General features: G+C 42.6%; 1 protein-coding gene across 4 annotated transcripts; it reads left to right on the forward strand.

Moving 5' to 3' along the window:
- RAB23 (RAB23, member RAS oncogene family) lies at positions 1-27,825 on the forward strand. Of its 4 annotated transcripts, XR_010660110.1 has the most exons (8): positions 68-250; positions 5,452-5,671; positions 8,256-8,341; positions 19,825-19,981; positions 21,517-21,599; positions 22,716-22,808; positions 24,594-24,794; positions 26,377-27,825. XR_010660110.1 is itself a non-coding variant. In XM_065913374.1 (7 exons), exons 2-7 carry the CDS (start codon positions 5,517-5,519, stop codon positions 24,731-24,733), a joined length of 714 nt encoding a protein of 237 aa, XP_065769446.1. In that variant the 5' UTR covers positions 1-56; positions 5,452-5,516; the 3' UTR covers positions 24,734-27,825. The 4 variants fall into 4 exon arrangements, 3 of the variants coding, with proteins under 3 accessions (XP_065769446.1, XP_065769445.1, XP_065769447.1); XM_065913374.1 differs by lacking the exon at positions 68-250 and adding an exon at positions 1-56 and having other exon boundaries at positions 24,594-27,825; XM_065913373.1 differs by having other exon boundaries at positions 24,594-27,825.
- Positions 27,826-27,924: the final 99 nt, after the last annotated feature.

Genomic DNA, 27,924 nt, shown 5'->3' on the forward strand with positions numbered 1-27,924 from the left:
CGGAGGGGCCGGGCTGAGGGGAGGCCGGGCGCCCGCTCCCGGCCCTTCGCGGCGAGGTATTGCGCGCCGCCCGTTCCGAGCCCTGCTGCCAGTAAAGTTCCCGAAGCATCCCAGTCACTCCTAAAGAGCGAAGAGGGTGCGAGCCGGCCGGACGCCCGGCCGGGGGCAGGCGCGCGCGGACGCGGCGAGGCGGCGGTTGCGCCGCGCCCCGGAGGAGCTGTGGCGCCGGGCGCCGGGCGGCGCAGGGAGGGTGAGTAGCGGCTCGCGCCCGGGCCGGCGGCCGCACTCCTCGCTCTCGCCGCGGTCCGGGACGCGCCCGCCGGGGGCTGCGCAGGGGCGCGGCGGGGCCTCCAGGCCGGGCGCTCGCTCCCACCCGGCCGCCGCGCGCACGCCTGGAGCGCGGGCCCGGGCCCGGCGGCGACCCCTCGGCTCCGCTCTCCCCGCCCCTCCCCGCGCCCCGCGGCCCTCAGGCCACCGCGTCCCGCCCCTCCCCGCTCTCCCTTCTCCCCGCGTCTCCCCACGCCCGGGTCTCCCCTCGCCCCCGTCTCCCTGGACGTGGTCCCGAGGCCCTCATGCGGGAGGTGCGGGCAGGCGGGCCGTTCAGTGCGGGTCGGGGTTGGTTGGGATAGGGCCCGAGCCCACCCTGACTTCCAGACTGGGTTCAGCCAGCGGGCCCCTCCCTGCCTGGCCGCACCCTGCCCGGGGTGTTGCCGGGCGCCCCTGGAATACGAGTGAGCCGGCTGCGCGCTCCTCTTGACACCGGGCCGCAGAGTCGCTTCCCGCGGGGACCCTGAGGGTGTGATAGGGGTCAGCTTCACTGTCACGGCCCGGGCAAGTGACTTTACAGTCTGAGAAGGATTATTTACGTCTCTAGATTTCATACAAGTCAGGATATCTCCCAGGTAACTTCAGTGAACCTGAGAAGGTTTTCCGTGTTTGTGTAAGTATATTCATACATGCGTTGAAGTACGGGCAGTGATGGAAAATCCACTGTTTTGATCATTGAGTTAACTCTTCCTTTTCTAATGTATTGGGCTGCTGTTGATTGTAAAATTAAACTTGGGAATAGAACACTTATACAGTGTTACTGTCAAGCTTTTAAGGTATTATACTCAGAATTGTACCTTTCTAAGAACTTGATTGTGTTGGTATAGTTCTTTTTAGTCTGTAGAGAAGTGAGTGGCTGATAATCACAAGGGTCAGACTGCCTGTGTTAAGATCTGATTCCATTTATTTTTCTTTATATTTTATTCTTTTAAACATTATTATGTGATAAAGTGGACTTTGTTGGGGAGTGTGCAGTTCTGTGAATTTTAGATTCATGTAACCACCGTAATAGTCAGAACATGGAACAGTTCTGTCACCTCCAACCACTCACGCTGTCTGTCCTCTCATAAACTCCCCCTCACTCCAACCCCTGGCAATTACTGATCTTTTCCAGAATGTCATGTAAATGGGATCATACCACATGTAAGCTTCTTTCACTTAGTATAATGCTTTTGAGATTCCTTCAAGTTGCTGGATGTATCAACAGCTTATCCTTTTTTATTTCTGAGTAGGATTCTGTTGGATGGATATGCATCCACTGGAGGACGTTTGGATTGTTTCTAGTTTATGGTGACTATAGCTGCTGTAATCATTCCTATGCAGGTTTTTGTGTGAACATAAGGTTTTGTTTCTCTGGGGTACTGCTAAGATTCGGGTTGTAGGATCACATAAAGTATGTTTAACTTTCTAAGAAACTGTCACACAGGTTTCCAGAGTGACTATCATTTTGCATTCTCACCAGCAAAATGTGAGAGTTCCAGTTGCTCCACTTCCTGCCTAGCACTTGGTGTGGTCAGATTTTTTAATTTAGCCATTCTGATAGGCATGTAGTGGTAATGGCAACCCACTCCTGTATTCTTGCCTAGGAAATCTCATGGACAGAATATGAGCATGGTGGGCTGCAGTCTGTGGGGTCGCAAAGAGTAGGATGCAGCAACGGAGCCCAGTGTGTCTTTAACCAATGGCCAAAGCTGTTCATTATCTTTTCGTGTGCTTACTTGGCATATATAATCTTGGGTGAATATCTGGCCAAAACTTTTACCTATTTTTAAATTTGGTAGTTTCTTATGTTGACTTTTAAAGGTTCTTTATATGTTCTGGATACAAGTTGTTAGGTATGTTTTGCAACTATTTTCTTGCAGTCTATAACTTGTTTAGTATTAATAGTATCTTTCACAGAGTTGATATTTTTAGTTTTTATGAAATTTAATTTATCTGTATTTCCTTTTGTACATCTTTTGGTAGCATGTCTAAGAGCTTTGTCTAATCCCAGGTCAAGATATTAAAGTTTTACATTTAGATCTATAATCTATTTTGAATTATTTATATAAGGTGTGAGATTTAGGGTAAAGTTTACTTTTTTGCATATGAATGTCCAGGTGTTCCATCACCATTTGTTGAAAAGACTGCCTTGTCTCCATTTAATAGTTTTGCATTTTTGTCAAAAATCAATTGGCTGTATTTGCGTGGGTCTATTTTGGGGCCCTGTGTTGTATTGGGCCTGTGCTGTGTTGATTTCTGTATCTTTCTCTTTGCCAGTTTCACTCTTTCTTGATAAATGTAGCTTTATAGTGTCTTAAAATTGGGTGGTATGATTTTCTCCACCTTTCAGTCAGGGCAGTCACTCAGTCGTGTCTGAATTTGATTCATATCAAAGAATTTCATTTTGGGAGGACGCTATTGTGAATATCATTTAAATTTTTTTTGGCTTCAAATTGTACATTGTTAGGATATTAGAAATACAGTTCGGTGTTGTGTTTTACTCTTGTATCCTGTGTCCTTGCTAAATTCACTTATTAGTTTCAGGATTGTTTATTTGATTCCTTGGACAATCCATAGACAATCATGTCATCTGTGAATAGGGATAGTTTTTCCCCTAATCTGTAAACACTTTGTGTATTTTTGTTGCCTATTGCTCTGGCTATGCCTAATGATAACGGAAACAGTGAGAGTGAACATCCTTACCTTGTTCTTACTTTATGGCAGAGAGCAGTCTGACTTTCAGAATTAAGTATGATGTTAGCTGTAGCTTTGTGTGTGTGTGTGTGTGTGTTTTTAATAGATGCCCTTTATCAGGCTGAAAAAGTCCCCTTCTCTTTCTAGTTTGCTGAGAAATTTTCTTGCAAATGGATGTTGAATTGTGTTAAATATTTCCTCTGCATTAGTTGATATGGTGATGGGGTTTTCCTTCTTTACTTTGTTAATGTGGTGGATTACATTGATTTTTGAGTGTTGAAACAGCCTTGCATTCCCAAGTAAAGCCCATTTGGTTCTGGTTATTCTTTTTATGCATTGCTAGATGTGATTTACTCATATTTTGTTGAAGATTTTTGCGTTATGTTCATGAGGGACTGTCTGTCTAGTTTTCTTTTTTGTACTGTTTTTGTGTGGTGCTGGTATCAAGATAATGCTGGCTTTATATAATAATATGTTTCCTCCTCTTCTATATTATGGGGGAGAGTGTGTATCATTCTTGAAAAGTTTGGTAGAATTCTCCAGTGAAATCACCTGAGCTTGTAGTTTTCTTTTTGTTTTTAAAGTTACAGATTTTATTTTCCTAATAGTTACATCAATTTCATTGATTTCTTCTCTTTATTATTTCCATCCTTTTGCTTGCTTTGGGTTTATTTTGCACTTCTTTTTCCAGTTTTTTGAGGTGGGAGCTCAGGTTGTTGCTTTGAGACTTTTCTTCTTTTCTAGGGTAAGCATTTAGTGCTGTAAATTTTCTCTCTCAGCACTATGTTAGCTGTGTCCCACAAATTTTTGACACATTGTATTTTCATTTTATTTCAGTTCAGTTATTTTTAAAATTTCTCTTGAGCTTCTGCTTTGGCCCATGGATTATTGAGAAATCTGTTTTTAGTTTCCAAATGCTTGGAGACTTTCCTGTTATCTTTCTGTTACTGACTTCTAGTTTGAGTCCACTGTGGTCTCTTTATTTTAACTTTGTTGAGGGTTGTTTGATGTGATACATGTTCAGTGGGTGCTTGAAGAATGTTCTGCTGTTGTGTGGACAGCTCTTTAAATGTCAATTACATTCTGATGTCTTTATGGTGTTTTTAGAATTTCATTTTGTTTTATCATGTTTTCTCGTGTTTTTTAGTATTTCTTTGTGTAACTTGTTTAGCTGCATAGATAATTTATCACAGTGTATTGGTGTTAGCATTTTACAAGCTCAAGTGAAGTATAGAAACCTTACCTCCCTTCACATCCTTTTGTCCTCTCCCATGTATAAATAATTGTCTTAAATGTGTTCTCTACATATATTGAAAACCACATTGAACAGTATTATGATTTTTCTTTCAATTGTCAAATGTAACATAGAACATTCAAGAGGATAAGTCTTTCTGTATTTATCCATATTTTATGTATGAAGTGGAGACCTAGAACTTGCACTTTAACAAGTGCTTTTAGATGCTTCTTAAATCATGCAAGTTTATCATGCACTAGGGCCAGTTACTGAGACTCCATTAGGGACAAAGAAAGGAATGCTCTGCACATTTCAGACATGTTTTGTGTAGTGGTTGTATAAATGAATTTTTGGTTCAGGTAGCTAGAATATAACAGTTAATAGGTAGGAACTGAAATAACATTAATAATTTTAAGAAATATGAAAAACTTAGCCCTCTGTTCCAAGGGTCTGGACTGTTCATTCAGTCTAAAATGCAAACAGTACACGTACTATTACTTTGACTGTGTGAATAACTATGACTAGTCTGAACGTAAAGAAGTGAACGTGTGCTGTAAGATGATGTGCAGTGTATTCACTGTAAGCTGGATGCTGACGTGCTGTAGCTTACGAGTTGGAGCTGCCGCTTCGTTGCATAGTATTACACAAAGCCCTTCTTCTGGGTGCGGATCTAGGGATGTTAATATCACCTGTGAGGATGATGAGCAGTTTCTTTAGACTTGGTATTTGTTTCCCATTTACTGTTAACTATCTATGGAGGATTTCTTATTGTCTATGAGACTACCGTTTTTTGAATGCTTAACTTTCACTCTGCTAAGTGCTTTATTTGTATCAATCAACAATCCTGTGAGGTTAAATATCTTCAGAAAACTAAATCTTGAAAGGGATAAGCAATAATTTCACAAAGAGCACAGAACCAGTAAAAGGCAACTTTAAATCAGGGCTCAACTCTAAAGCCCGTAGTCTAATCTTTGTGAAAGGCAGAATCTATTCATTTATCACTACCTGAAAGTCATACATTGTGCTGTTGGTAAGGATTCAAAAATGAATATTATTGTCTCTCTTTTCAGAGAATTTAAGTTAAATGAACAGAGTGGGGAGGGGGGCCCTTCATCATGGAAAAAATTCTTGGAATTCAGTTTGATTATTTCTTGATAAAATAATTATAGCTTATTTTTATGTCATGAAAAAAATAATTTCATTTTAAACCACAGGTTTGAGAGAGAAGATCTGATCACCTGGAATTAAAGTTGGCACAGAAACCTTTTCAACTCCAAAAATGTTGGAGGAAGATATGGAAGTGGCCATCAAGATGGTGGTTGTAGGGAATGGTGCAGTTGGAAAGTCAAGTATGATTCAGCGGTATTGCAAAGGCATTTTTACAAAAGACTACAAGAAAACCATTGGAGTTGATTTTTTGGAGCGACAAATCCAGTATGTACTTGGCCACTTTACCCTCTTGGTTTTGGTGTGTGAGCGTGTTTGATGACGGTGTCAGAACGGTGGTGACTGGTTACAGCACAAAGCTGGGAGTCCAGTGGCAGCGTGTTCAGTCACTCGCTCCTTGGTGCGTCTTCACCGTCTTTTCCCCCCCTGCTCCTTCTCTCCCTTTCCTCTCTCATTTTCCTCCTTTTTTGCTACTCTTCTCCCTTCTCTCTTTGTTTCTATCTTAGATATCTGTTTTATGTTTATTGGTGGCACCTTGGGCACTTTTTAAACAATTTGACTCATTATTTGGCTCTGCTGGGTCTCAGTTGTGGCACATGGGACCTCTCGTTGCGGGGCACAGACTCTGGCTGCAGCACACGGGCTCAGTTGCTCCGTGCTTCTGGACCTTAGTTCCCTGACCAGGGGTTGAGCCCGTGTCCCCTGCGCTGCAGGTCGGATTGTTAACCAGCAGGCCACAGGGAAGTCCCGTCGTGGGCACTTCTTAAACAGAAAGTAGTGCTGGATTCTACTGAGCTTTCTGTCCATGATTTTATTTGGAAGGAAAATTACCTTTCACAGTAATTTTCATCTCATATATTAAGGGATCTGTTTGTATAGAATGTCTCTTTTTTTAAAACTGGACAGGACTATGTAGAAGTTGGAGAATTAATTATTTTTACTTTAAAGAAATAAGAGAAAGATTTGAGGGGATTAAATACACCTGTGAAAAGGAAATCCGGTTCTAAAACACGTCAAAGTAACGATTTTTGTCCTTAGTCCTGAGAACTTTTGAGGTTATTTTAAATTGTAGGAGACAAACTAAAATTTAATCACAGAGAAATAAGTAACATTAAACAAATCTGATTTAACTGTCCCAGACATTAGCATCAGAAATAATTGTGTTCATTGTTTTAAAAATTGTTGAATTTATAATCTGTTTACCTTCTTTCTAAAAATTCTTATGTTTTTGCTTCCTTTCTTAGATGTCTTAAGAGGATTCATTTTAAATCTTGATGATGTTTATTTTTGTACTTGTTATCTGGACCAAATTAATGTTTTAAGTGTATAGTTGACCCTCATTATTTATAGATTCCATATTAATATTTTAAGTATGCAGTCACTTCTCATTATTTGTGGACTTTGTATATTCAGATTCACTACCTGCTAAAGTGTATTTGCAACCCCAGACTCGGGACCCCATTCATGGACATGCACAGAGCCTCAAAACATTTGCGTCACCTGCGCACACAGCTCTGGCTGAGGCTGAACGAGACGACCTCCCCCTTTTTGTTTTACCTCTCACAAGTGCATAAGTGGCCTTTTCATGTTCTGTTTTTGTGTGTTTTGTTGGTTTTGCTGTTTAAAACGGCCCCAAGCCTAGAACTGAAGTGCTGGCTGGTGAGCTGTGATGTGCCTCATGGAGAAGACACTTCTTTCAAGTACCAGTAATAGTGCTTTTGGCCATGAGTTCAAAGTTGATGAATCAGCAGTATATATTAAATAAGGTGTCTTCAAACAGAAGAATGCAGAAAAAGAAGTTATGTATTGATTGGTTGATGCACTTGTAACCAGGAGCTTGAAGGCCCCTTGCCGGGTGTTTTCGCGCAGAGCGGTGACTTGCTGTTGGCAGCGGCTTATAGAAGGACTGCGGCCTGCGAGCAAGACCGCAGGTGCGACAGAGCAGTCAGCCTGTGCGTTAGGGAGGCAGCGCGGTGAGCTGCTTCGTCCTGTCTCTCCGCGTTAGAGCGGGGCGGCCGGAGCGGGCAGCTTTCTCAGGACAGGCCAGGATCCTGTGGACACCAGCCTCCGTAGACGCTGTTCAGCGTACAAGATGGCATAGTATTTGCATTTAACCTACACACTGCTCCCATAGACTTTCAGTTACCTCCAGCTCACTTATAGCATCATATACAAGATGAATGCTGTGTGAGTGGTTGCTGGGCGCATGGCATGTTCAAGTTTTGCTTTTGGAACTTTCTAGAGTTTTCCCCACATATCTGTAAACAGTGATTTTATTTATTTCTGGCTGTGCTGGGTCTTCATTGTCGAGTGGGCTTTTTCTCTAGTTGCGGTGCTAGGCATCTCATCGCGGAGGCCTCTCTTGTGCGGCACAGGCTCTCGGGCGTGACTGCAGGGGCTGTGGCTCGGGGTCGGAAGTTCCCATTCCTGCTTCCGGAGCACAGGCTCCATAGTGTGGCTCGCAGGGCCAGTGGCTCTGCTGCCCATGGGATCTCCCAGGATCAGGGATCAGACCCATGCCTTCTTTACCACTGAGCCACTCGAGAAGCCCTCCAAATATATTCTGCCTGCGGTTGGTTGAATCTGCCGGTGTGGACCCCTCTGGTGCTAGTCCTAGAGCGACCACTGTCTGTGACTATTGTTGAAGGAAAAAACACGGCAGGCGACTGCAAATCGTGTAAAGTGACAGCGTTGGGGGTGTCTGTCACTCTGCTCTGTGGTTAATGGTATCAGCACTTAAAAGCACTTAGACTTTTTCAGATTGAAGCCCACAGTGTAGTTTTAATACCTCCAGATTTTAAAAATAAAGACATTGCCTTTGCATATAAAATATATTCATCTCTTGTTTCAGAGTTAATGACGAAGACGTCAGGCTCATGTTATGGGATACAGCAGGTCAGGAGGAGTTTGATGCGATAACCAAGGCCTACTATCGAGGTAAATTGTAGGTGTCTTTAGTCTGTTTGGATGTGTTCTTTTGGCTGAACAAAGAATTTTGCCTTTTTTGTTCCCCATAGAAGGATTTCTCTTTAAGAATATTTAAATTAATTCCAAAGTATTTTTTAAAACCCCAGGCCATTATTCTTATAAAGATCTTGTTGGTGGTAAATAATACTTTAATACTATAGACTGTTTGTCTCTGCCTTAGAATTACATGACTCATATAGGCATTCCCAGACCTAGTAAGTCAGAAACTATGAAATGTCTTTTCTGACTCCAGGGAAATGACTTTAGTTCAGTTTAGTCAGAGAATGGAAACTAATATAAGAAAAAGAAAACTCTGGCAAACAAAATGGCATTTTGTTATGACATTAATGTGTGGGTAAAGCCTTTTCAGGGCTGCACAAGTTCAGAGAAGTATGAGGTACAAGTGAAAGCAAGGAGCTACCATGGTAGAATCTAAGACTAAATTGTGGACAGAATTCCTCTTTTTACCTACCTAGCTTTTTTCTCTAAATTCTCAGTATATAATGTATTCTTTTTGTGATAAATAAATAGGTTGGGTTATTTCTTTTTAAGCTTTTAAAACTGTGATTTGTCAGTATTACTTTTTCATTAGTGTGGTTATTTTTTGAGAAAGTAATTACTGTTATATATTTTTAATAAGACAAAATTATGTGAATCTACAGTTATCTCAAAATAAAGTTAAAGAACTGGTCAAATGTCAAAAATGATTTGATTTGTATATGAATAAAAAGGAGAGAATGTTGGAATTGTACAGTTAAGGAGATCATTTGGGTCCCTATTTAAAGAAAAAGACCAGGTAGCTAAAAATATTTTAATTTCCATTGCAGTTGAGGTTATAACCCTTTTTCCAGTTTTTGCCATAAGACTGTGTTCATTATTATCTGTTAATTTTTTTAACTTGGCTCATCCAGTTTGTCACAGACTTCTTGTTTTAACTTGTTCAGTTTAGTTCAGTCGCTCAGTTGTGTCCAACTGTTTGAACACAAGCCCATAGATTGCAGCACTCCAGGCCTCCCTGTCCATCACCAACTCCCGGAGCTTGCTCAAACTCTTGTCCATTGAGTTGTTGATGCCATCCAACCATCTCATCCTTTGTCGTCCCCTTCTCCTCCTGCCTTTAGTCTTCCCCAACATCGGGGTCTTTTCAAATGAGTCACCTCTTAGCATCATGTGGCCAAAGTATTGGAGTTTCAGCTTTACCATTAGTCCTTCTAATGAACATTCAGGACTAATCTCCTTTAGGATGGACTGGTTGAATCTCCTTGCAGTTCAAGGGACTCTCAAGAGTCTTCTCCAACACCACAGTTCAAAAGCATCAATTCTTTGGTGCTCAGCTTTCTTCATGTTCCAACTCTCACATCCATACATGACTACTGGAAAAATCATAGCTTTGATTAGACGGACCTTTATTGGCAAAGTAATGTCTCTGCTTTTTAATATGCTATATAGGTTTGTAATAGCTTTTCTTCCAAGGAGCAAATGTCTTTTAATTTCATGGCTGCAATCACCATCTGCAGTGATTTTGGAGCCCAAGAAAATAAAATCTGTCACTGTTTCCCTTGTTTCCCCATCTGTTTGCCATGAAGTGATGGAACTGGATGCCATGATCTTAGTTTTTTGAATGTTGAGTTTTAAGCCATTTTTTTCACTCTCCTCTATGACTTTCATCAGGAGGCTCTTTAGTTCCTCTTCCTGCCCTAAGGATGGTGTCATCTGCATATCTGAGGTTATTGATATTTCTCTTGGCAATCTTGATTCCAGCTTGTACTTCATCCAGCCCGGCATTTCGCATGATGTACTCTGCATATATCATCCATTTCTCTTTCATACGTTTACAAAAGACATTCTTTGCCAGAAACTAAAAAGAGAGCCCATAATTATTAGTATTTACATCTTAATTTACAATGGGTGATATTCAAATTTCTTTTCCCTTTGTTTCATTTGGACTAGAAGGCTTTAAACAGATTTGATCTCCCTGTATTTAACATTTTAATTTAAAGCCATCATAAGTGTATAAATAGATCTGTTTAAAGTGTTTCTTAAAATGTAACTTTTTTTAGCCAACTCTGTTAAAATGGCAGAGGGTGGATACTGAATCAGGTCTTAAGCCTTAGCTTTTTCCCCCTCATATCCCTATTTGAATTAAGGAACAAATAGTGGCAACATTATGTAAACTTGACGTATTGAACATTCTTTTATGCTTTTTTTTGAGGCTCCATAAGAATGCTTTTGGCTACTGACAGCAGAAAATTGATTTCAGGCTGACTTATTTTACCTGTTGACTTGTTAGTGGGAGTAGCTTTCAGCTGCAGTTTGTTGGGACAGTAGCCTTGCTAATCTCCCAGCTGGCCCTCTCCCCGTGTGGGGTTCCTCCTCAGGTTGATTTTCCTCTTGGCTGCAAGGTTACAGTGCTTTGTTCACATCCTTGGGGACCCAGGATTACTTCCCACAACTGTGCATGAAAAGTCCAGAGCTTTTATCTGATCAGACCACCTTTGACCAGATTACAGTGAGAAGTCAGAAGAAAGTGATTAACCTAATCGGCTTGGTGCACATGTGCCCCCCCCCCCCAGGGCAGTCGATAGGGTTGGCTGCCTAAACTGTAGGCTGCTGTTCAGAGAGGGAGAGGTGTTCTCAGAGGCAGGGGCGCTGGGCGACAGCTTGGCACCAGGTAAAATCTGCTTCTGGTGTAGATTCCAGTGATGATTTAATTAAGCAGAAATAAAGAGTAGGGAGAAAAAAGGTAAGGTGGGCAGAATGACTTCAGATGGAGATTCAGTGATTGAAACACTATGCCTTAAAAAATTATTACCTACTAATTTTTATTCTAAAAATGTGTTATTCAAGATACATAAAAATTATTTCTTAAAAAAATTATTATAATTCATCTAAAAGACCTATTACAGCAAGATAGTTGCTCCAAGGCATCGTTACGTTCTTAGAATATTGGCTGAATTGCACAGTGAGGCATGTGGAAACATGATCTCCTTGTCAGTAGCTTAGAACAGAGCGCAGATCACATTAGGAAGCCTTTAACATCCCAGATGACTGCTCTTAAACTCTTGAGAAAGTCCACCCTTGGCAGTAGAAACCATACTTAGAAAGTTGCATACAACATAAAAGAGATTTTCATTGCAGTTTTTTACTGTGACTTGGTTCTCAGAAAAAAAAAAATGCTTCTGACTAAATACATGGAAATGAGATTTTAGACTTAAGACCTGTTATTTGAGATTATGCACATAAGTAGCTGAACACTAAGAATTGATGCTTTTGAACTGTGGTGTTGGAGAAGATTCTTGAGAGTCCCTTGGACTGGAAGGAGATCCAACCAGGAAATCAGTTCTGAATGTTCATAGGCAGGACTGATGCTAAAGCTGAAAGTCCAATACTTTGGCCACCTGATGCGAAGAGCCAACTCATTGGAAAAGACCCTGGTGCTGGGAAAGATTGAAGGCAGGAGGAGAAGGGGACGACAGAGGATGAGGTGGTTGGATGGTGTCACCGACTCAATGGACATGAATTTGAGCAAGCTCTGGGAGTTGATAATGGACTGGGAACCCTGGTGTGCTGCTGTCTATGGGGTTGCAAAGAGTTGGACATGACTGAGCAACTAAACTGAACTCACATAAGTAGAAGAAAACACTTATTTTCTTAAAAAAAACCACAAAACTATTTCACAAATATAAATGAATATAAACTGTTGGAAAATGAATAGCTCTGGACAAGAAACTGGTTGTAAGTTATAAACACAAGAAAGAACAAGGGCCAGCATTTTAAATCCTTAGTAATGTCTATAATAGTGTTTTTAAAGTCTTGTGATTCCAACTGGCCTTTTCTAGTGTTCTCTGGAGTAGTATTTCTTCCACTTGATTGTGCACAGGAATCCCCTGGGGAGCTCATTAAAACACCGCCTGACTTGCGAGGATCTGTGGGTGGCTCCGAGAGTCTGCATGTCCAGGGCCTCCCAGGTGACACTGATGCTGCTCAGCAGCCGCTCTGGACCAGCCTGTAGACTGTCTTGTAGTATCTGTCAGTGGTTTGAGGACAGAATTAACTCTGCATATTATGTATCTTGGAGAGTATTTTCTGAATTGTATTAAAATATGGTGATTTTTTTGGAATGATCTTGCTAATGAGGAATAAATACTTGGCTATTGCTGATCTTGTCATTGACACCAAAAATTTATCCAGGGCTCTGTATTCTGATCTGTGCATAAGTGGGATAGTTCATTAACTGTTAGAAGTGATCCATTTATGGGTGGCTTTCTGTTACCTATGATGCTGAAGAAACTTTTCCAGTGCTCCAGTTTTTAGGGTAGGCAGTATTGAAGGTATGTTGAATAGTAGGAAAATAAAGGTCTTTGTAAAATATATGACTAGAAGACACTACCTGCCTGTCAGTGTCAACAACAGAGAAATTAAAACACTAACTTTCCCAAAGATGTCTAGCACTAACAGAGCTAGAGGTTGCAGGAAGAAAAAGAATGGAGTGCAGTGTGGGGTCCTTTTATTTTATTTTATTATTATTTTTTTTTTACCGTCATTTAAAAATGAAGTATAGTTATAATTGATATGAGGCAGAAAACAACACAGTATTAGAAAGCAGTCCTCCTCCAATGAAAAATAAACACACTAAAAAAAATAGTTACAGTTGGTATGCTGGCGAGGCGTTGCTCCTGAAGGTGGTGAAACGTGGCTCTATGTCTCACCCCCTCTTTACGTTTGCATGGACGGAGGAGCCTGGTGGGCTGCCGTCTGTGGGGTCGCACAGAGTCGGACACAACTGATGTGACTTAGCAGCAGCAGCAGCTGGTAGGAGGAGAAGGCCTTTCCTTGACAATACCCTAAGCTCATGTCTCTTCTGTGCACTCTTTCTTCAGCTTTATATTGGAGTGTAGCTGATTAACAGTGTTGTGATAGTTTCAGATGAATAGCAAAGGGATTTAGCCATTCATGTACATGTACCATTCTCGCTCAAACTCACCTCCCATCCAGGCCAACTCCTAATTTTTCTCAGCTGCCTCAGTGATTTCTAGTCATAAATGTATCTCAGTTTGGTAGTAGGAATAGCCAGATAATGGAAACTAAATCTCCTTTCCTCTGGGACCAGCCTTGTGGTCTGGGAGGGGAATGCCAATGGCTTCACTGCCAGCTCCTCCCGAGCAGGCCAGACCCCGAGGCCCCTGGAGCGGGCACGGGGCAGGGTGGCAGGGTGGTGTGGGGCCGGGGCCTCTGCATGCGGATGGTGGCAGGTGCTTTTCTCTCTGGACTTTGTCCTGGCTTCCTCGGTGCTTCCCGGTCTTGAGGGACCAATGTGTCCTTGATTCTGTCAGCTGACTTCCTTTTTGTGGGAGTCAGTGCTCCACCCCATCTTTCCTGGTGCCAGCTCCAAGTGCCCCGAAGTGGCCCTGTTGGATGCGGTTTGAAGTGACCCTGCGCCGGCTTATGTCTTGGACGTGGCTCACCTCTGCCCGTGTGAGATCCACGTGTGATATTGGTCCTGCTGTTGGTGGAGGCACAGTTTTTCTGCAGATGCAGCTCTTGTCTGCTGGTCCCACCATCCCATGCTTTCTCAGCTTGGGTACGGGCAGTGCTTCTTTAAGGAGATCCTTCGAGAATCTCCTGCCTTTCCACTTCTTCTCAATTCTTAAAAAATCTTTGAAGAACTTGAGGGAGTTCCAGACTTGTGTAATAGATTTGTAGCCATTTTCTTTATAAGTTTGGCAAATAATGATCTCACACACATTTTAGAATCTGGTGTTTGTCATCTGTTTGGTCAGTACCTCAGTCAAAATTCTGTAAGAAGAGTCTTCTTTTAGTTTATTTTTTGTTTTTTTTTAGTATCTTTTAGAACAGGCTTTGTTTGTTTGTTTAGCTTTTTGGGTTTTCCTAAACTTTAATATCCATAATGCATCACAGTTTCATCTGTATGAATGGATAAAATACTCAGTTCAGTTCAGTCGCTCAGTTGTGTCCAACTCTTGGCGACCCCATGGATTGCAGCACACCAGGCCTCCCTGTCCATCACCAACTCCTGGAGTCCACTCTAACTCATGTCCATCTAGTTGGTGATGCCATCCAACCATCTCATCCTCTGTAGTCCCCTTCTCCTCCTGCCCCCAATCCCTCCCAGCATCAGGGTCTTTTCCAATGAGTCAACTCTTAGCATGAGGTGGCCAAAGTATTGGAGTTTCAGCTTCATCATCAGTCCTTCCAGTGAACACCCAGGATTGATCTCCTTTAGGATGGACTGGTTGGATCTCCTTGCGGTCCAAGGGACTCTCAAGAGTCTTCTCCAACACCGTAGTTCAAAAGCATCAATTTTTCAGTGCTCAGCTTTCTTCACAGTCCAACTCTCACATCCATACATGAACACTGGAAAAACCATAGCCTTGACTAGACGGACCTTTGTTGGCAAAGTACTGTCTGTGCTTTTTAATATGCTGTCTAGGTTGGTCATAACTTCCTTCCAAGGAGTAAGTGTCTTTTAATTTCATGGCTGCAATCACCATCTGCAGTGATTTTGAAGCCCAAAAAAATAAAGCCTGACACTGTTTCCACTGTTTCCCGTCTATTTCCCATGAAGTGATGGAACCAGATGCCATGATCTTAGTTTTCTGAATGTTGACCTTAAGCCAGCTTTTTCACTCTCCTCTTTCACTTTCCTCAAGAGGCTTTTTAGTTCCTCTTCACTTTCTGCCATAAGGGTGGTGTCATCTGCATATCTGAGGTGATTGATATTTCTCCCGGCAAACTTGATTGCAGCTTGTGCTTCTTCTAGCCCCAGCATTTCTCATGATGTGCTCTGCATATAAGTTAAATAAGCAGGGTGACAGTAGACAGCCCTGCTGTACTCCTTTCCTATTTGGAACCAGTCTGTTGTTCCGTGTCCAGATCTAACTGTTGCTTCCTGACCTGCATATTTTCAAGAGGCAGGTCAGGTGGTCTGGTATTCACATCTCTTTTAGAATTTTCCACAGTTTATTGTGATCTACACAAAGGCTTTGGCATAATCAATAAAGCAGAAATAGATGTTTTTCTGGAACTGTTTTGCTTTTTCGATGATCCAGCAGATGTTGGCAATTTGATCTCTGGCTCCTCTGCCTTTTCTAAATCCAGCTTGAACATCTGGAAGTTCACGGTTCACGTATTGCTGAAGCCTCGCTTGGAGAATTTTGAGCATTACTTTACTAGCGTGTGAGATGAGTGCAATTGTGCGGTAGTTTGAGCATTCTTTGGCATTGCCTTTCTTTGTGATTGGAATGAAAACTGAGCTTTTCCAGTCCTGTGGCCACTGCTGAGTTTTCCAAATTTGCTGGCATATTGAGTGCAGCACTTTCATAGCATCATCTTTCAGGATTTGAAATAGTGCAACTGGAATTCCATTACCTCCACTAGCTTTGTTCAGTTAGAGGAAGTTAAAATAACTAGTCCCATATTTGTCAGGATTATCATAACTGCAGAAGTAATCTGAGTGGTCTTTTTTGTTTCTTCTTTTTCATTTTGATGGTATATTTAGGTTACATAAGATGAGATGTTCACGTAGCTTAAAAATGGGTAAAATCTAACAGTGATACAAATATAAGGTAATTTTATTACAAATTTAAAAAAAAAAGGTGTGGTGGTCACAGCGTCCACTCTGAAGGTCTACCAGGTGGACCTTCCTGCTTCAGAGATTTGTGTCCCATTTTTTTTCTGGAAATACTCTTTCTATGATACTTCTATTATTTGAGTTCAAGTTTTGTATTTTTGTAGGGCTGTTAAATTGTTTGGTAGTTTCTCATTTAAAATTGGATACTTCTACTTGTCTCCTTTGGTTTGATAGTCACACATTATTCTTAGGGTGATTGCCTTTAGCTTAAGATTCTGTCTTGGCTTACAACCCACCTACACACACACACCCTGGGGTGGGAGTGGGGTGTAGGAGTGAGAAGCACACACACACACACACACACACACACACACACACACACACAGGGGTGGGAGTGGGGTGTAGGAGTGAGATGCACGCACACACACACACACCCCAGGGTGGGAATGGGGTGTAGGAGTGAGAAGCGCGCGCGCGCGCGCACACACACACACACACACACACACACACACACAGGGGTGGGAGTGGGGTGTAGGAGTGAGACGCGTGCGCACACACACACACCCCAGGGTGGGAATGGGGTGTAGGAGTGAGACGCACGCGCGCACACACACACACACACACAGGGGTGGGAGTGGGGTGTAGGAGTGAGACGCGCGCGTGCACACACACACCCCAGGGTGGGAATGGGGTGTAGGAGTGAGACACGCGTGTGCGCGCGCACACACACACACACACACACGGGTGGGAGTGGGGTGTAGGAGTGAGGCGTGCGCGCACACACACACACACACACACACACCCCCCAGGGTGGGAGTGGGGTGTAGGAGTGAGACGCGCGTGTACGCACACACACACACACACACACCCCGGGGTGGAGTGGGGTGTAGGAGTGAGATGCGCGCGCGCGCACACACACACACACACACACACACACACCCCCCAGGTGGAGTGGGGTGTAGGAGTGAGACGCGCGTGCACACACACACACCCCGGGGTGGAGTGGGGTGTAGGAGTGAGATGCGCGCACGCGCGCACACACACACACACACACACCCCAGGGTGGAGTGGGGTGTAGGAGTGAGACGCACATACACACACACACACACACACACACCCCGGGGTGGGAGTGGGGTGTAGGAGTGAGAAGCAGGGAACGAAGGAGAGCCTTCCGCAGCGGGTGCAGTGATGAGCCGGTTACTGCTGCAGGCAGCTGGCATCCGCCCTAATTAGGGGCAGTGGAGACAAGCTGAGGTTTTTACCGCCCCCCCCCTCCTCTCCAGGCGTCAAGTCCTCAGATGTTGGTCCTTTAACGGGCCGGGACCTGGTGGTTCGGAGTTGATGATGAGAAAGTGAAAGGAGGAGAGAGGCTAATATTCCCTGGGTTACACAGCCAGCTCTCATGCTCCAGGGAATCAGCCAGAAATAGTAAAAGAAATAAAAACACGGGGACCCAAGCTCTGATGGAGCAAAAGTGTTTTAATCAACATGGTGTGGGCATATATACTGTCTTACAAGGTAGTTATTCTCAGCAAAGATAAAGAGTAAAATTCCAGACTTACAAAACACGAGGTGATCCTTATCAAATAGAGAGAGTTGTTAAAAGGAAAAGGGTACTTATCACCATCACCGTATTGAAAAACTAAGGAAGGAAATGCCTGGATTTCTCAGCATTCCTCAGCCCCAGAAAGGCATGCCTCTGCTCTTAATTCATGAATATTCAGAAATTAATAAGGACCAGAGAATTCCTGACGGATCCAAAACAGCACCCAGGAAGCCTCCTGTTAAATGCTTCCTGACACTCAGCGGGTGCACTAAACCAGGGGTCTCTGAAGAGCACCCCTGTAGCTAGTACTGGAGGTGTGGGAGGGGACCCGCAGCTCCCCTGCGCCCACCTCCCTGTGGATTGGTCGAGTCCAGGGCCCTCTCTCTCCTCCCCAGCGGGCTCTGTGCCCCTTCCCAGTCCCTGCGGGCTCTCTCCACACAGCCCCCCACTAAAGAATCTTGAGTTTTATAGACAGACTTTTATCCTTTGATCCTTGATTTTTTAAAAGCAAAATTGAGCTTTTCTTAATCATCCTTACTGCCCTTACCTCTGGCACTATCTTCTTAGATTTTTGTTGTTTGTTGGCTGTTTTTGTTTTGTTTACATACTTCTCTGAATGTTTTTTGTTTTTTTTGTTTTTTGTGACTGAGACCTTGTATACTTGGAAATACCCTATTGGACCCTCAAATTTAAATGACACTTGACTGGATATAAAATTCTGTGTTTAAAGCTGACAATTTTATTAACAAAGAATGGTTTCCTAAAGTATGAGTAAATAATGTTCTATTTATAGTTGAAGTAAATATGAGAGTTAAACATAAATTTATTGTCCAGTATGCTATTGTGATCTCTTCAGTTTCTTTCTCCTTCAATTGTGAGAGTGTCTCAGGGTGTGTCTTATCAGTCTGCCTGTCCCCTAGCCCTGAGTTTTGCATAATTGATTTATTCTTTGGTTTCAAGCCTGTTGTAGTGGAGGGAAGCATCTGCTTTTCAGCCATAGTGAACTGCCGGTTTTCCCTTCATTAATTGTTCTTTGGCTTTTTACCAAATTCCCTCAGGGGATAAACAACTCTGTTTTGGCCTCAGAGTGTCCTAGTAGCCCAGTATTTGTGTCTTGCCTCTGAGTAGTAGGAAACTCTCACACCTGAGGGATTTGGAAGGAAGGAGTAGCAGTGAGGAATCCTCTTTGACTCCAGGACTGTCTTCTCTTGTCACCTGCTTCTGTTACCAGACTGCCTGATTCAAGAGCTAATCATCTGTAAAAACCCTCTTCCAGAAGATTGCTGCTTATTTTTAAAATTAAATATTATCAACCTAATATGATAGTTGATGATTAAAATATTGTCAGTGCATCTGATACAGGAATTAAGTTGAACACAATGAAAAACTAAAACTTTCTTCCTCTCTATTATATATAAATATTTTACTCTTGGCACTGCACTGGTTCTTTTTTTTTGACATGTAGACACCATTATATTTATTTATTTATTTTCACTTTTGTCTGCACTGGGTTTTTGTTGCTGCACACGGGCCTTCTCTAGTTTCGGAGAGTGGGTCTCCTCCAGTGGTGGTGCACTGGCTTCTCATTGCTGTGGCTTCTCTTGTTGCAGAGCCCAGGCTCTTCACACATGGGCTTTAGGAGTTGGAGCATGTGGGGTCAGTTGTTACGGCTCGTGGGCCCTAGAGCGTGCAGGCTTTAGTAGTCGCAGTACTTGGGCTTAGTTGGTCCTCGGCATGTGGAATCTTCCCAGACCAGGGATTGAACGCCTGTTCTCTGCATTGGCGGGCAGATTCTTACCCACTGTGCCACCAGGGAAGTCTGGCATTGGTTCTTAAGTTGTGTTCTTTAGCATCATTGGTATTCTCCTAAAATAGAATAATACAGATTTTTTGAAAGTAAATTAGAATGAGAAAATTGTGGTTTTTCTTAAATCTGCACTGAAGGAAATTAAGAAAAAAGTGACAGGTATTAACAGGAAGTATTTGGCAGCAGCCTGTTCTTCATGCCTAATTTACTGTTCTCTCTGGCTCTTATGGGATCATTAAACATATTAGTATTTTGTGGTATTTCACAAGAAATGTGTATAATTTTGAGGGCACCTGACACTTGCACAGATTTGAGAACCACTGTTCTTAGTAAAAATTGGTTCTTTGAAATAGAAAATAGAGTTTATATGTTAAAAAATAAGCAGTGCTACAAAGATGAGTTCAACATTTACTTACATAAAAATCATTTTGAGTACATAAAAGCTGCCCGCACCTCGCACAGGACTGCTTCATTAATGTAAATAACATTTTCATTTTGTGACCTTACAGGGGCCCAGGCTTGTGTGCTTGTATTCTCTACCACAGACAGGGAATCTTTTGAAGCTATTTCTAGTTGGAGAGAGAAAGTGGTGGCTGAAGTTGGAGACATACCAACTGCACTCGTTCAAAATAAGATCGATCTCCTGGATGACTCTTGTATAAAGAAGTAAGGTGGTTATTGTTGAGGGGGTGGCGGTAATTCTACAAAGCTAAAACCTATTTTATTTCTTTGCGTAGACTTACAAAAGACAGGCTTATACTTAAAATTTTCTGTGAGCTATTGTGTGACTGGCTTGAATTTTAAAAAGTTCACACTGAATCAGAAGTAAAGAAAATTAAAGGAATACATTTTGGAGGCCCTTTTAGAGTTCTAGGTCCTTGCAACTCAGTCCAGGTCTTTGTATGAAGTCAAACCCAGACAGAGTATGAGTGTTAACTCTGTATGTTCTAGTATCTAGCACAAGTATGTTAATGAGTTTAAATAGGTAAGCAGTTCAGATTCACACTGTTTTGTATACTCAGTACCATTATGTTCACATGTATGTACAGCGTTTGACATCCAGATAATTTCTCTCTGTAAGTATTAGTTTATTGCATTATTAACATTTTGCTGACTTTGAAAATAGTTGCCTGGTTCTTACCTTACTTTTTTTTTGGTAGGTTAATTAGTTGTCTGATGCTGTGTAACAAATTAGCCCAAACTTAGTGGTTTAAGACCACAAATGTTACTTCATAGCTTTTGTGGGTCAGGAATTTGGGAGTGGCTTAGTTGGGTGGCTTCGTTTTGGGCGTTTCATGAGGTTGCTGTCAAGATGCTGTGGGGCCTTGTGGTCCCTGGAAGGCTTGACTGGGGCGGGGGGTCTGCTGTCAGGCTGGCGCCCTTGCTTGGCTGCAGGCAGGAGGCCCCTGTCTTGAGCGGGGAGTGTCCTTATGGCGTGGCAGCCTCTGTCCCCGGCATGTGATCCCAGAGAGGGAAGGGCAAGAAAGCCACAGTGCCCCTTAGGGCGCTCATTAGGAAATCTGAGTCACACACTGGCGTGTCACTGATGACACAGACCAACGTGATTACAGGGAGGGCAGTGTGGGCAGAGGAGTCACTGGGAATCTTTTAGCGAATCAGCGGCTGTAATGAGACTGGAATCAGGGTCCCTCTTGGAGACGCTTCAGCCTACTGGCTTTGGCTTAGGCAGCAAGGTAGTTTTGTAGCCAATAGGGGTAAAATAAGTAATGCAGTTAAGACTCTTGGAGTGTAATTAAATTCAAGTGTTTTTAAAAATGGAAGAGAGAAAATTAAAGTATTAGATAAAGAAAAGGGATACTTAGCTATTCTAAGGCTAGAATTAGTGACTTTATGGAAAAGTGTATTTTACAATTACTGTGAGATGGCTGGTGTTTACCCCCCAAGAGCAATGACAACTGAAAATTCTCAGGCACTGACCTCCCCTCAGGCACTGACACCCCCCCACCTGCCCCAGGCACAGACCCCACCTTGGGCACTCACCCCCCAGGCACTTACCCCCTGCCTCGGGCACTCACCCCCTGCCTCGGGCACTCACCCCCACCTTGGGCACTCACCCCCCACCTCGGGCACTCACCCCCCCAGGCACTGACCCCCCCCCCCAGCTGTATGCAGTAAATGTAATAAAACAAGCGCTCACAATGTACCTTCACATGCATTTTTTTTTTAAACTTGATGTGTAGTGAGGAAGCCGAGGCACTAGCAAAAAAGTTGAAGTTGAGATTCTACAGGACTTCAGTGAAGGAGGATCTGAACGTCAGTGAAGGTAATGTGCCTTCTTAGCATTAATAGCAAGACGTTTGTTTTTCTTCTGATGCCTTTTCTCTGTGTTGTTTGGAAATCATGTTTGTGTTTTAATGTTTTTATTGAGTTTTGCTTGCACCGGCCTTTGTTGCTGTGCAGGCTCTTTGTCCAGCTGTGAGGAGTCAGGCTGCCCTCTGCCCACGTTGCATGGGATTCTCACTGTGGAGGCTTCCCTCGTCACGGCGCACTCTTGGGGGCGGGCTCCGCAGTTGTGACCACAGGCTTCGATGCTCTGTGGTACATGGAATCTTCCCCAGCCAGGAATCCAGCTGTGTCCCCTGCATTGGCAGGCGGACTCTTACCCACTGTGCCACCAGAGAAGTTCTAGAAGTCTCATTTGTAATGAGGATGGGGTTTCTCATTGCTACATGTTGTCACGTAGTGTGAAGGCTTGATACTGCTCCTTACTTACTTACTAATGTCTTTGAATAGCTCTTACTCTACAGCAGAACTCCAGTGGGCTTTTGTTCTGTTTTTTATCTTTAAAAATACAGCTAACTGTGTGTGTGTGTGTACGTGTGTTTTTCAAGCGTACCTTCTAAAGTTGCTGCATTGCCCTGAAACACAACAGTGGACACCCGCTAGGTAGTCACGGCAACCTTAACTTATATTTCTTACTTTCTGGGATTGGAGAAGGAGGATGGTTATTAATCTCATTCTGGAATTGCTACTTATTTTGTTAGACTGCAGCTTGATTGTTGCTTCAGTGTTCTAAGTAATACTTCTCACCTAAAGAAAGAGGCATCTTTTTAAGACTGAGTCAGATTAGTATGGATGAATATTAATCACTATTCAGGTATACTTAAAACTAAAGAGCAAATGACTACAATGTTATTTTATTTCTTTACTAATAAAATGCCACTGTGTATTTCTTGGTATTACCATTGTAATTAGGTATTACTCAGATAATTTTTAGAAGCTGGATTTTTTCAACTCATTTGTATACTTCTAATTTTAAATTTGGAAATTTTAAAATTTAAATTTGTTTCATAAATATAATAAGTGATGTAAAATAACAGGTTTTATGTGCACAGATTATACTGACCTGGCAAGGTTTCTGGTTTTGTTTTCATTCCAGTTTTTAAATATTTGGCTGAAAAATATCTTCAAAAGCTTAAACAACAAGTAACTGAGAATCCAGAATCAATGCATTCAAGTAGTAACAAAATTGGTAAGTACCCAGAAAGTTTTAGCCTCATGTTTACCTGGTAGATTTATTTTCCATTCATAATCATATTTACTTAAAAAAAAAGATACAGTATGCTCAATTCTTTAAAGAAATGTGAGATTATTAGGAGTATCAGCTCTCTTATTAAAGGTATGTTGAGTTAGAAGCCTTTTTCCCTGAGGAGTTTTCTAAAGGCCTCTCCTGTTTGACTTGACAGTCGCTGTCTCCGCACCTTCTCCCTGTCCCGCGCCTCACTCAGTACCCAGCCTGGTTTTAGCGTGCGATGCCAGCAGAGTGTCGTGCTCACCGGGGAGCAGGGACCACCTGCCTGTGTCTGACTTTGGACGGTGATTTCTGGGAGGACAGGCACCAGTCCTGTCCTAAGGACGCCTGCCTGCACCCCACCCTCACTACACATTCACACACGGCATTTTCTTGACCTGTTTTAACTTCTCTTACTTCCCCTTCTTTATTGCCTGTGTTCCTACTGTCAGACCCCGCACATGCTCTGGCCCATGACAGGGCCGCGGTGAGAAGCTGCTGTGTGTCTGGTCTCTGGGCCACCCTGTCTCCTCCCGTCTCCTGAGTCTGGAGCAGAGGGCTCTCCTCTCTGCTCCGTCCTGGTTGTGAGCACGTGCAGTGCAGGCCTGCCGCATCCCAGCGCTTGAGGACCGCTTGGTCGATCCTTCCCGCGCAGCTCGTGCCCGCTTACATCACGTACCTTGTTTACTGTTCCACTGAAGGCCCGCTGTTTCTTGAGTCTTCTCTTTTGCTCACGTTGGCTCTTCCGTCAAGAATGGCCTCCCCTTCCCATCTTCTGTCTGGAACTGTGCATCCTTCGAGGTCTCTGTCCAAAGCTCTTCACTCTGGCTGGAGCACAGCCTTCACTTCTCTTAAATGTGTCCAGGGTCCAGTCCCTCCTTCCTGTCGTTTGTCCTTTCTCACGAGTTAGATGTGGTTGACCCTTCTGTTGAGCTGTCTGTGCGACCGCACGTCTCTTTCATGATGCCTAGCGTGTGTCCTGCAGCGTCGCTGCACCCTCCGCGTGTAAGCCTCTTGGGCAGGAACAGTCTTGGCTGTCATTGTGTCACCCAAAGTGTCTCAGGCAGAGTCTTGTGCATCATGGATGGTAAATAGCTCATGGATTGGAGGTTACATTTTGGGACCATCATGGTGCAAAATGAAAACCATAACAGTTGGAAGTTTTTTTTTAGCTCATCCCTTTTGTCTGCTCATCACTTTGAGGATCTGCAGACCATTTTGCTGTTGCTTTAGCCTGGATGGAAACATCTGCCATCAGTACCAGCTCTTACATGTGCAGTGTCTTTATTAATATGACATATAACAAGATGGGTGCTATTGAGGAAGTTCTATGATGTGAAGTCAGTAAGTGAAGTTATTTAAGTGATCATACAGATTTCAAATTTCAAAATCAGATTGTTACTGAAAACAGGCAGAGGAGTGTGCAGGGTGTCGCCTCTGGGCAGCAGAGGGAGGAAGGACTCCACGCGCCCTTGACCCCACATGTGCGTGCAGCAGCGCTGCGGGGCTCTGAGGGACCGGGGCGGGGAGGCGGGCAGCGGAGAGACTTCACAGCTACCCTCCCGGTTCCTTTTGAACTTGGAACTCTGTTATTGTCTATTAAAAACAAATGAAGTGAAAACAAAAGCTTCATATTGTAAATACTTGAAACGTCGCTAATTTACTAAGAAACTGGGTACACAGTCTGAGTAGATGAGCCTGCGGTCCATCAGTGTCAACATCTGTATTGTCCCTCACTTTATCCAGGGGTCTTTAGCACGTCTGCTGGGAGTCACTTGGGTCAGAATTCAAGTACCCTCAATGGTGGAGATGTCATCAACCTCAGGCCCAACAGACAGAGGACCAAGAAAAACCGAAATCCTTTCAGCAGCTGTAGCATACCCTAACAGGCCTCAGGGAGGAGGAAATGGAATTACATTGTGCAGTAAGACACATCCAGCTATCACGGTATGTTACACGATTTTTCGCAGACTTTGCACCTAATTGGCTGTCTGAAAATTGAGAGACTTAAATGTTATTCTGCAGTGCTTTTCAGAATGGAGCAAGATCTCTGAAAAATTACTGCCCTGTGGACGCATTTTAATTTTTTTACATTAGACGAAGCTTCTCCTGTTATTGAAGGAATGATATAAGAAACATCAAAAACAGGTTTTGCTGAATTTGAAATGCAGAAACACATAAATAAAATGCCTAAATATATTGGTGTAGATTTTAATATTAGGGGTCAAGGAAAGATAGCAGGCGTTCTTTTTCTGAAATTGGTCATTTAGCTTTTTTGGGAAATAATACTGACTCTGAGTACTTAAAGAATCATATTGAAAGGCAAGCCCTGATCTTACCAGACTGCATTAGTGTGTACTTTACGATGTTACTTGTGCAATGTCTGTATATGTGGAGCATGGAGGTGTGTGTACGCAGATCCCTGGTTCTGGAGTAAAGGAACGTATGTGCAGTGTTTAAGGAAACATGGAATCTAACTTGTTCATTCATGAAATCATTTACACACTTATGTGTATGTTCTAAGTTTTTATTTTCAAATGAGAAATTCCAGATCGATACTTTGCAAAATGAGGTTGAATTTAAAAGTGCTTTGTGCCAAAAATCTCATACCTAATTCTCAGTGCTTTACCAGAATTTATACTGTTGATAATCTCTTTTAAAAGCAGCTTCCTCTCTAACAGGGTAGATGAAAGAGGAGTGTAAGTGCGTTAGTGCTAGAGCCCCTCCCAGGTGGGGGTGGTCACGGGGCCTTTTCCACATCCCTGCATGTGGGTGGCGGGCTCGAGCTGGCGGCTGCAGGACCCCCGCCCTGGGCAGCATGGCCACCCCACACCTGGGGCCTTTTGCTGTTGATAACACAATTCTGAACTTTTAGGATTATACTAGCAATTTTTTTAAACATAAAAGAGGTGATTTTTTTTTTTGTCTTAAACCACATTACGGATTTTATAATGCCCTGCAACTCTAAAGCTTCTTTTTGTATGGTTTTTTCAGATTATAATTTTAAAATTTCTATAACCTTCAGTTTGTATAGCACTTTCTCAAGAGCTCTGTCAGCACCAAATAAAAGTAATTTAAGTGATTTTAATATGTAATCATGTGGCAGAGTATACATGTTGTGATTTGGACAGTAGCTTTCCAACACAGATACATAATTGCATGAACTGTACTAAAACTGGTTATCATTCATCAATGACTTGTTTTTAACCCCTTGCAACACACACCTGGTCTTTACAGGATTTAAAAATATGTGAAAATAACTTTTCTTAGAAAGTGTGTCACCAAGTCATTTTTCATTATTTGTACTAAATGCATAATGTTTTATATATTCCTTTTGTATGTTTTCTTTTTAAGTCTGCCATCTGCACCACCCTCATCCCCCTGCTGAGATTAATGTTGAGAACAGAATAGAATTTTTTAGGGCATGTCTTTCAATGGTCAGGAGTGAATGTTTGCTTTTCATAATATTGAAATAATCTGGCATTATCTATTTCAAAGTAATATAAAATCTTTATTTTTATGTCACCAGTTGTCACCACTCCCACTGCTGGCAGTGGGGTAGGTGTTGGAGAAAATCCTGTTCCTGACGTTGGGTGCCCACTGGCAATTCATCTTCCCTTTTCTACTTTCTGGAAATACAGTCCCTTTAATTTTTGCACAAAATATATTTTTCAGCAAACAGTCTTTATAGCAGAAAAATCATACTATATAAAATGTTGTAGTTCTATTTCACATTAATTAAATGTATGTGGGTAAAAGTTTGTTATTTTTCTATATAAAAAATGTAATCTCTGATGATGGTTGGAGTTCCCTTGATATCTGTAATATAATCTTATGTACTTAGTTTTATTTTTTTAAGGAGAACTGGGATCTTTGTTACACATTTGAATTTTTAATTTGCAATTCTGTATTTTACCTAACCATAATTGGTTAATTTAAATAATTAAATAGGCCCCCAAATTAGCCCCAAGTTACCTTCTCAGTTTGCAAAACCTTCAAAATTGACACTAAATTTTTTTGCCCTGAGACCTTTAATTCTTTTAAATAACTACTAATTTCTGAACCGTGGCTGCTGAAGAAATAAGGCCCCAGGACACTGCATCTGTGCACTGATGCGCTTTTACATCATGGCTGGTTCTCGGCTGCGGTGTGGTCGCCTTGTCTCAGAATGCTCAGGATTCCTTTTCCCCTTTCAGTCTGCCTGTTGAATTAAGAGCATATAGAATGAAGCAACAGAATTATATTAAATCAGGCTAAATGGTTTCCTTTTTATCTGCCCAAAGTTGACAACACTCATGTACTTCTTCAAAACAAAGTGAAACTAACATTACAAAGAAGAGCCCGTCCCACCATGGCCTGAGCGCACGCTAGTCTGGGTGTCCCCGGAGCTGGCGGTGCTGTGTGTGGGCAGGACCACTGCCGGGCCGCTCTCTGCCCAGAGCCCAGGCTGGGCTCTCCTCCGAGATCCTGGACTCAGCTGCAGGACCTGACATCCCAACTTAAAGACTGTCAGATTTTAGCCTCTAAACTTTTAAACACTTTTCAAATAGTTGACTGGTAACTTGCTGAGGTACTCCCATCACTAGGGTGTGTTTCTCTGGAAACAAAATGAACTGATCAGTGAAAACCTGTCCCACATGCAGTCATCTGGTGAACAAGGCAGTCCTGGGCTGAACTGGAGTGACTGGGAAGGGGAGGATTCCCAGACGCTGACAGTCTTTGACAACCTGAGGAAAACCTGGTTGTCTGCTGATAAAGAAAAAGATGGAACAAAAAATCTTTTATGTAATAGTGAACCTGATGATAGCAAATGAGTTTGACAAATCAAGAGACTTTGCTACAGTTATCAGTAAGAATTAATGTCACCCATGAGAGGAGAGATTTACGTAAGGTGGACTTGGGCTGGCATTGAAACTACCGTGAATGTCCTCAGATTGTAACTGCTTTTTATGAAAAGACATATAAATCTATAAAACCAGTCTGGAGCTTGACTGTTTTTTTTTCCCCCAGTGTGAAAAGTACCTACGTTTTAATGAAAACTGAATGTGATGTATTCATTTCGAAGTATTTGGGGAAG

The sequence above is a fragment of the Muntiacus reevesi genome, chromosome 20 (assembly GCF_963930625.1).
Source record: "Muntiacus reevesi chromosome 20, mMunRee1.1, whole genome shotgun sequence".
NCBI lineage: Eukaryota > Metazoa > Chordata > Mammalia > Artiodactyla > Cervidae > Muntiacus > Muntiacus reevesi.

What these genes read in the sequence shown, in the direction of transcription:
- RAB23 (XM_065913374.1), top strand. Translation starts at nt 5,517, where the DNA reads ATGTTGGAGGAAGATATGGAAGTGGCCATCAAGATGGTGGTTGTAGGG. An exon ending in AACCAAGGCCTACTATCGAG is followed by an intron (nt 8,342 to 19,824) that starts GTAAATTGTAGG and finishes GTGACCTTACAG; the next exon opens with GGGCCCAGGCTTGTGTGCTT. An exon ending in GATGACTCTTGTATAAAGAA is followed by an intron (nt 19,982 to 21,516) that starts GTAAGGTGGTTA and finishes CTTGATGTGTAG; the next exon opens with TGAGGAAGCCGAGGCACTAG.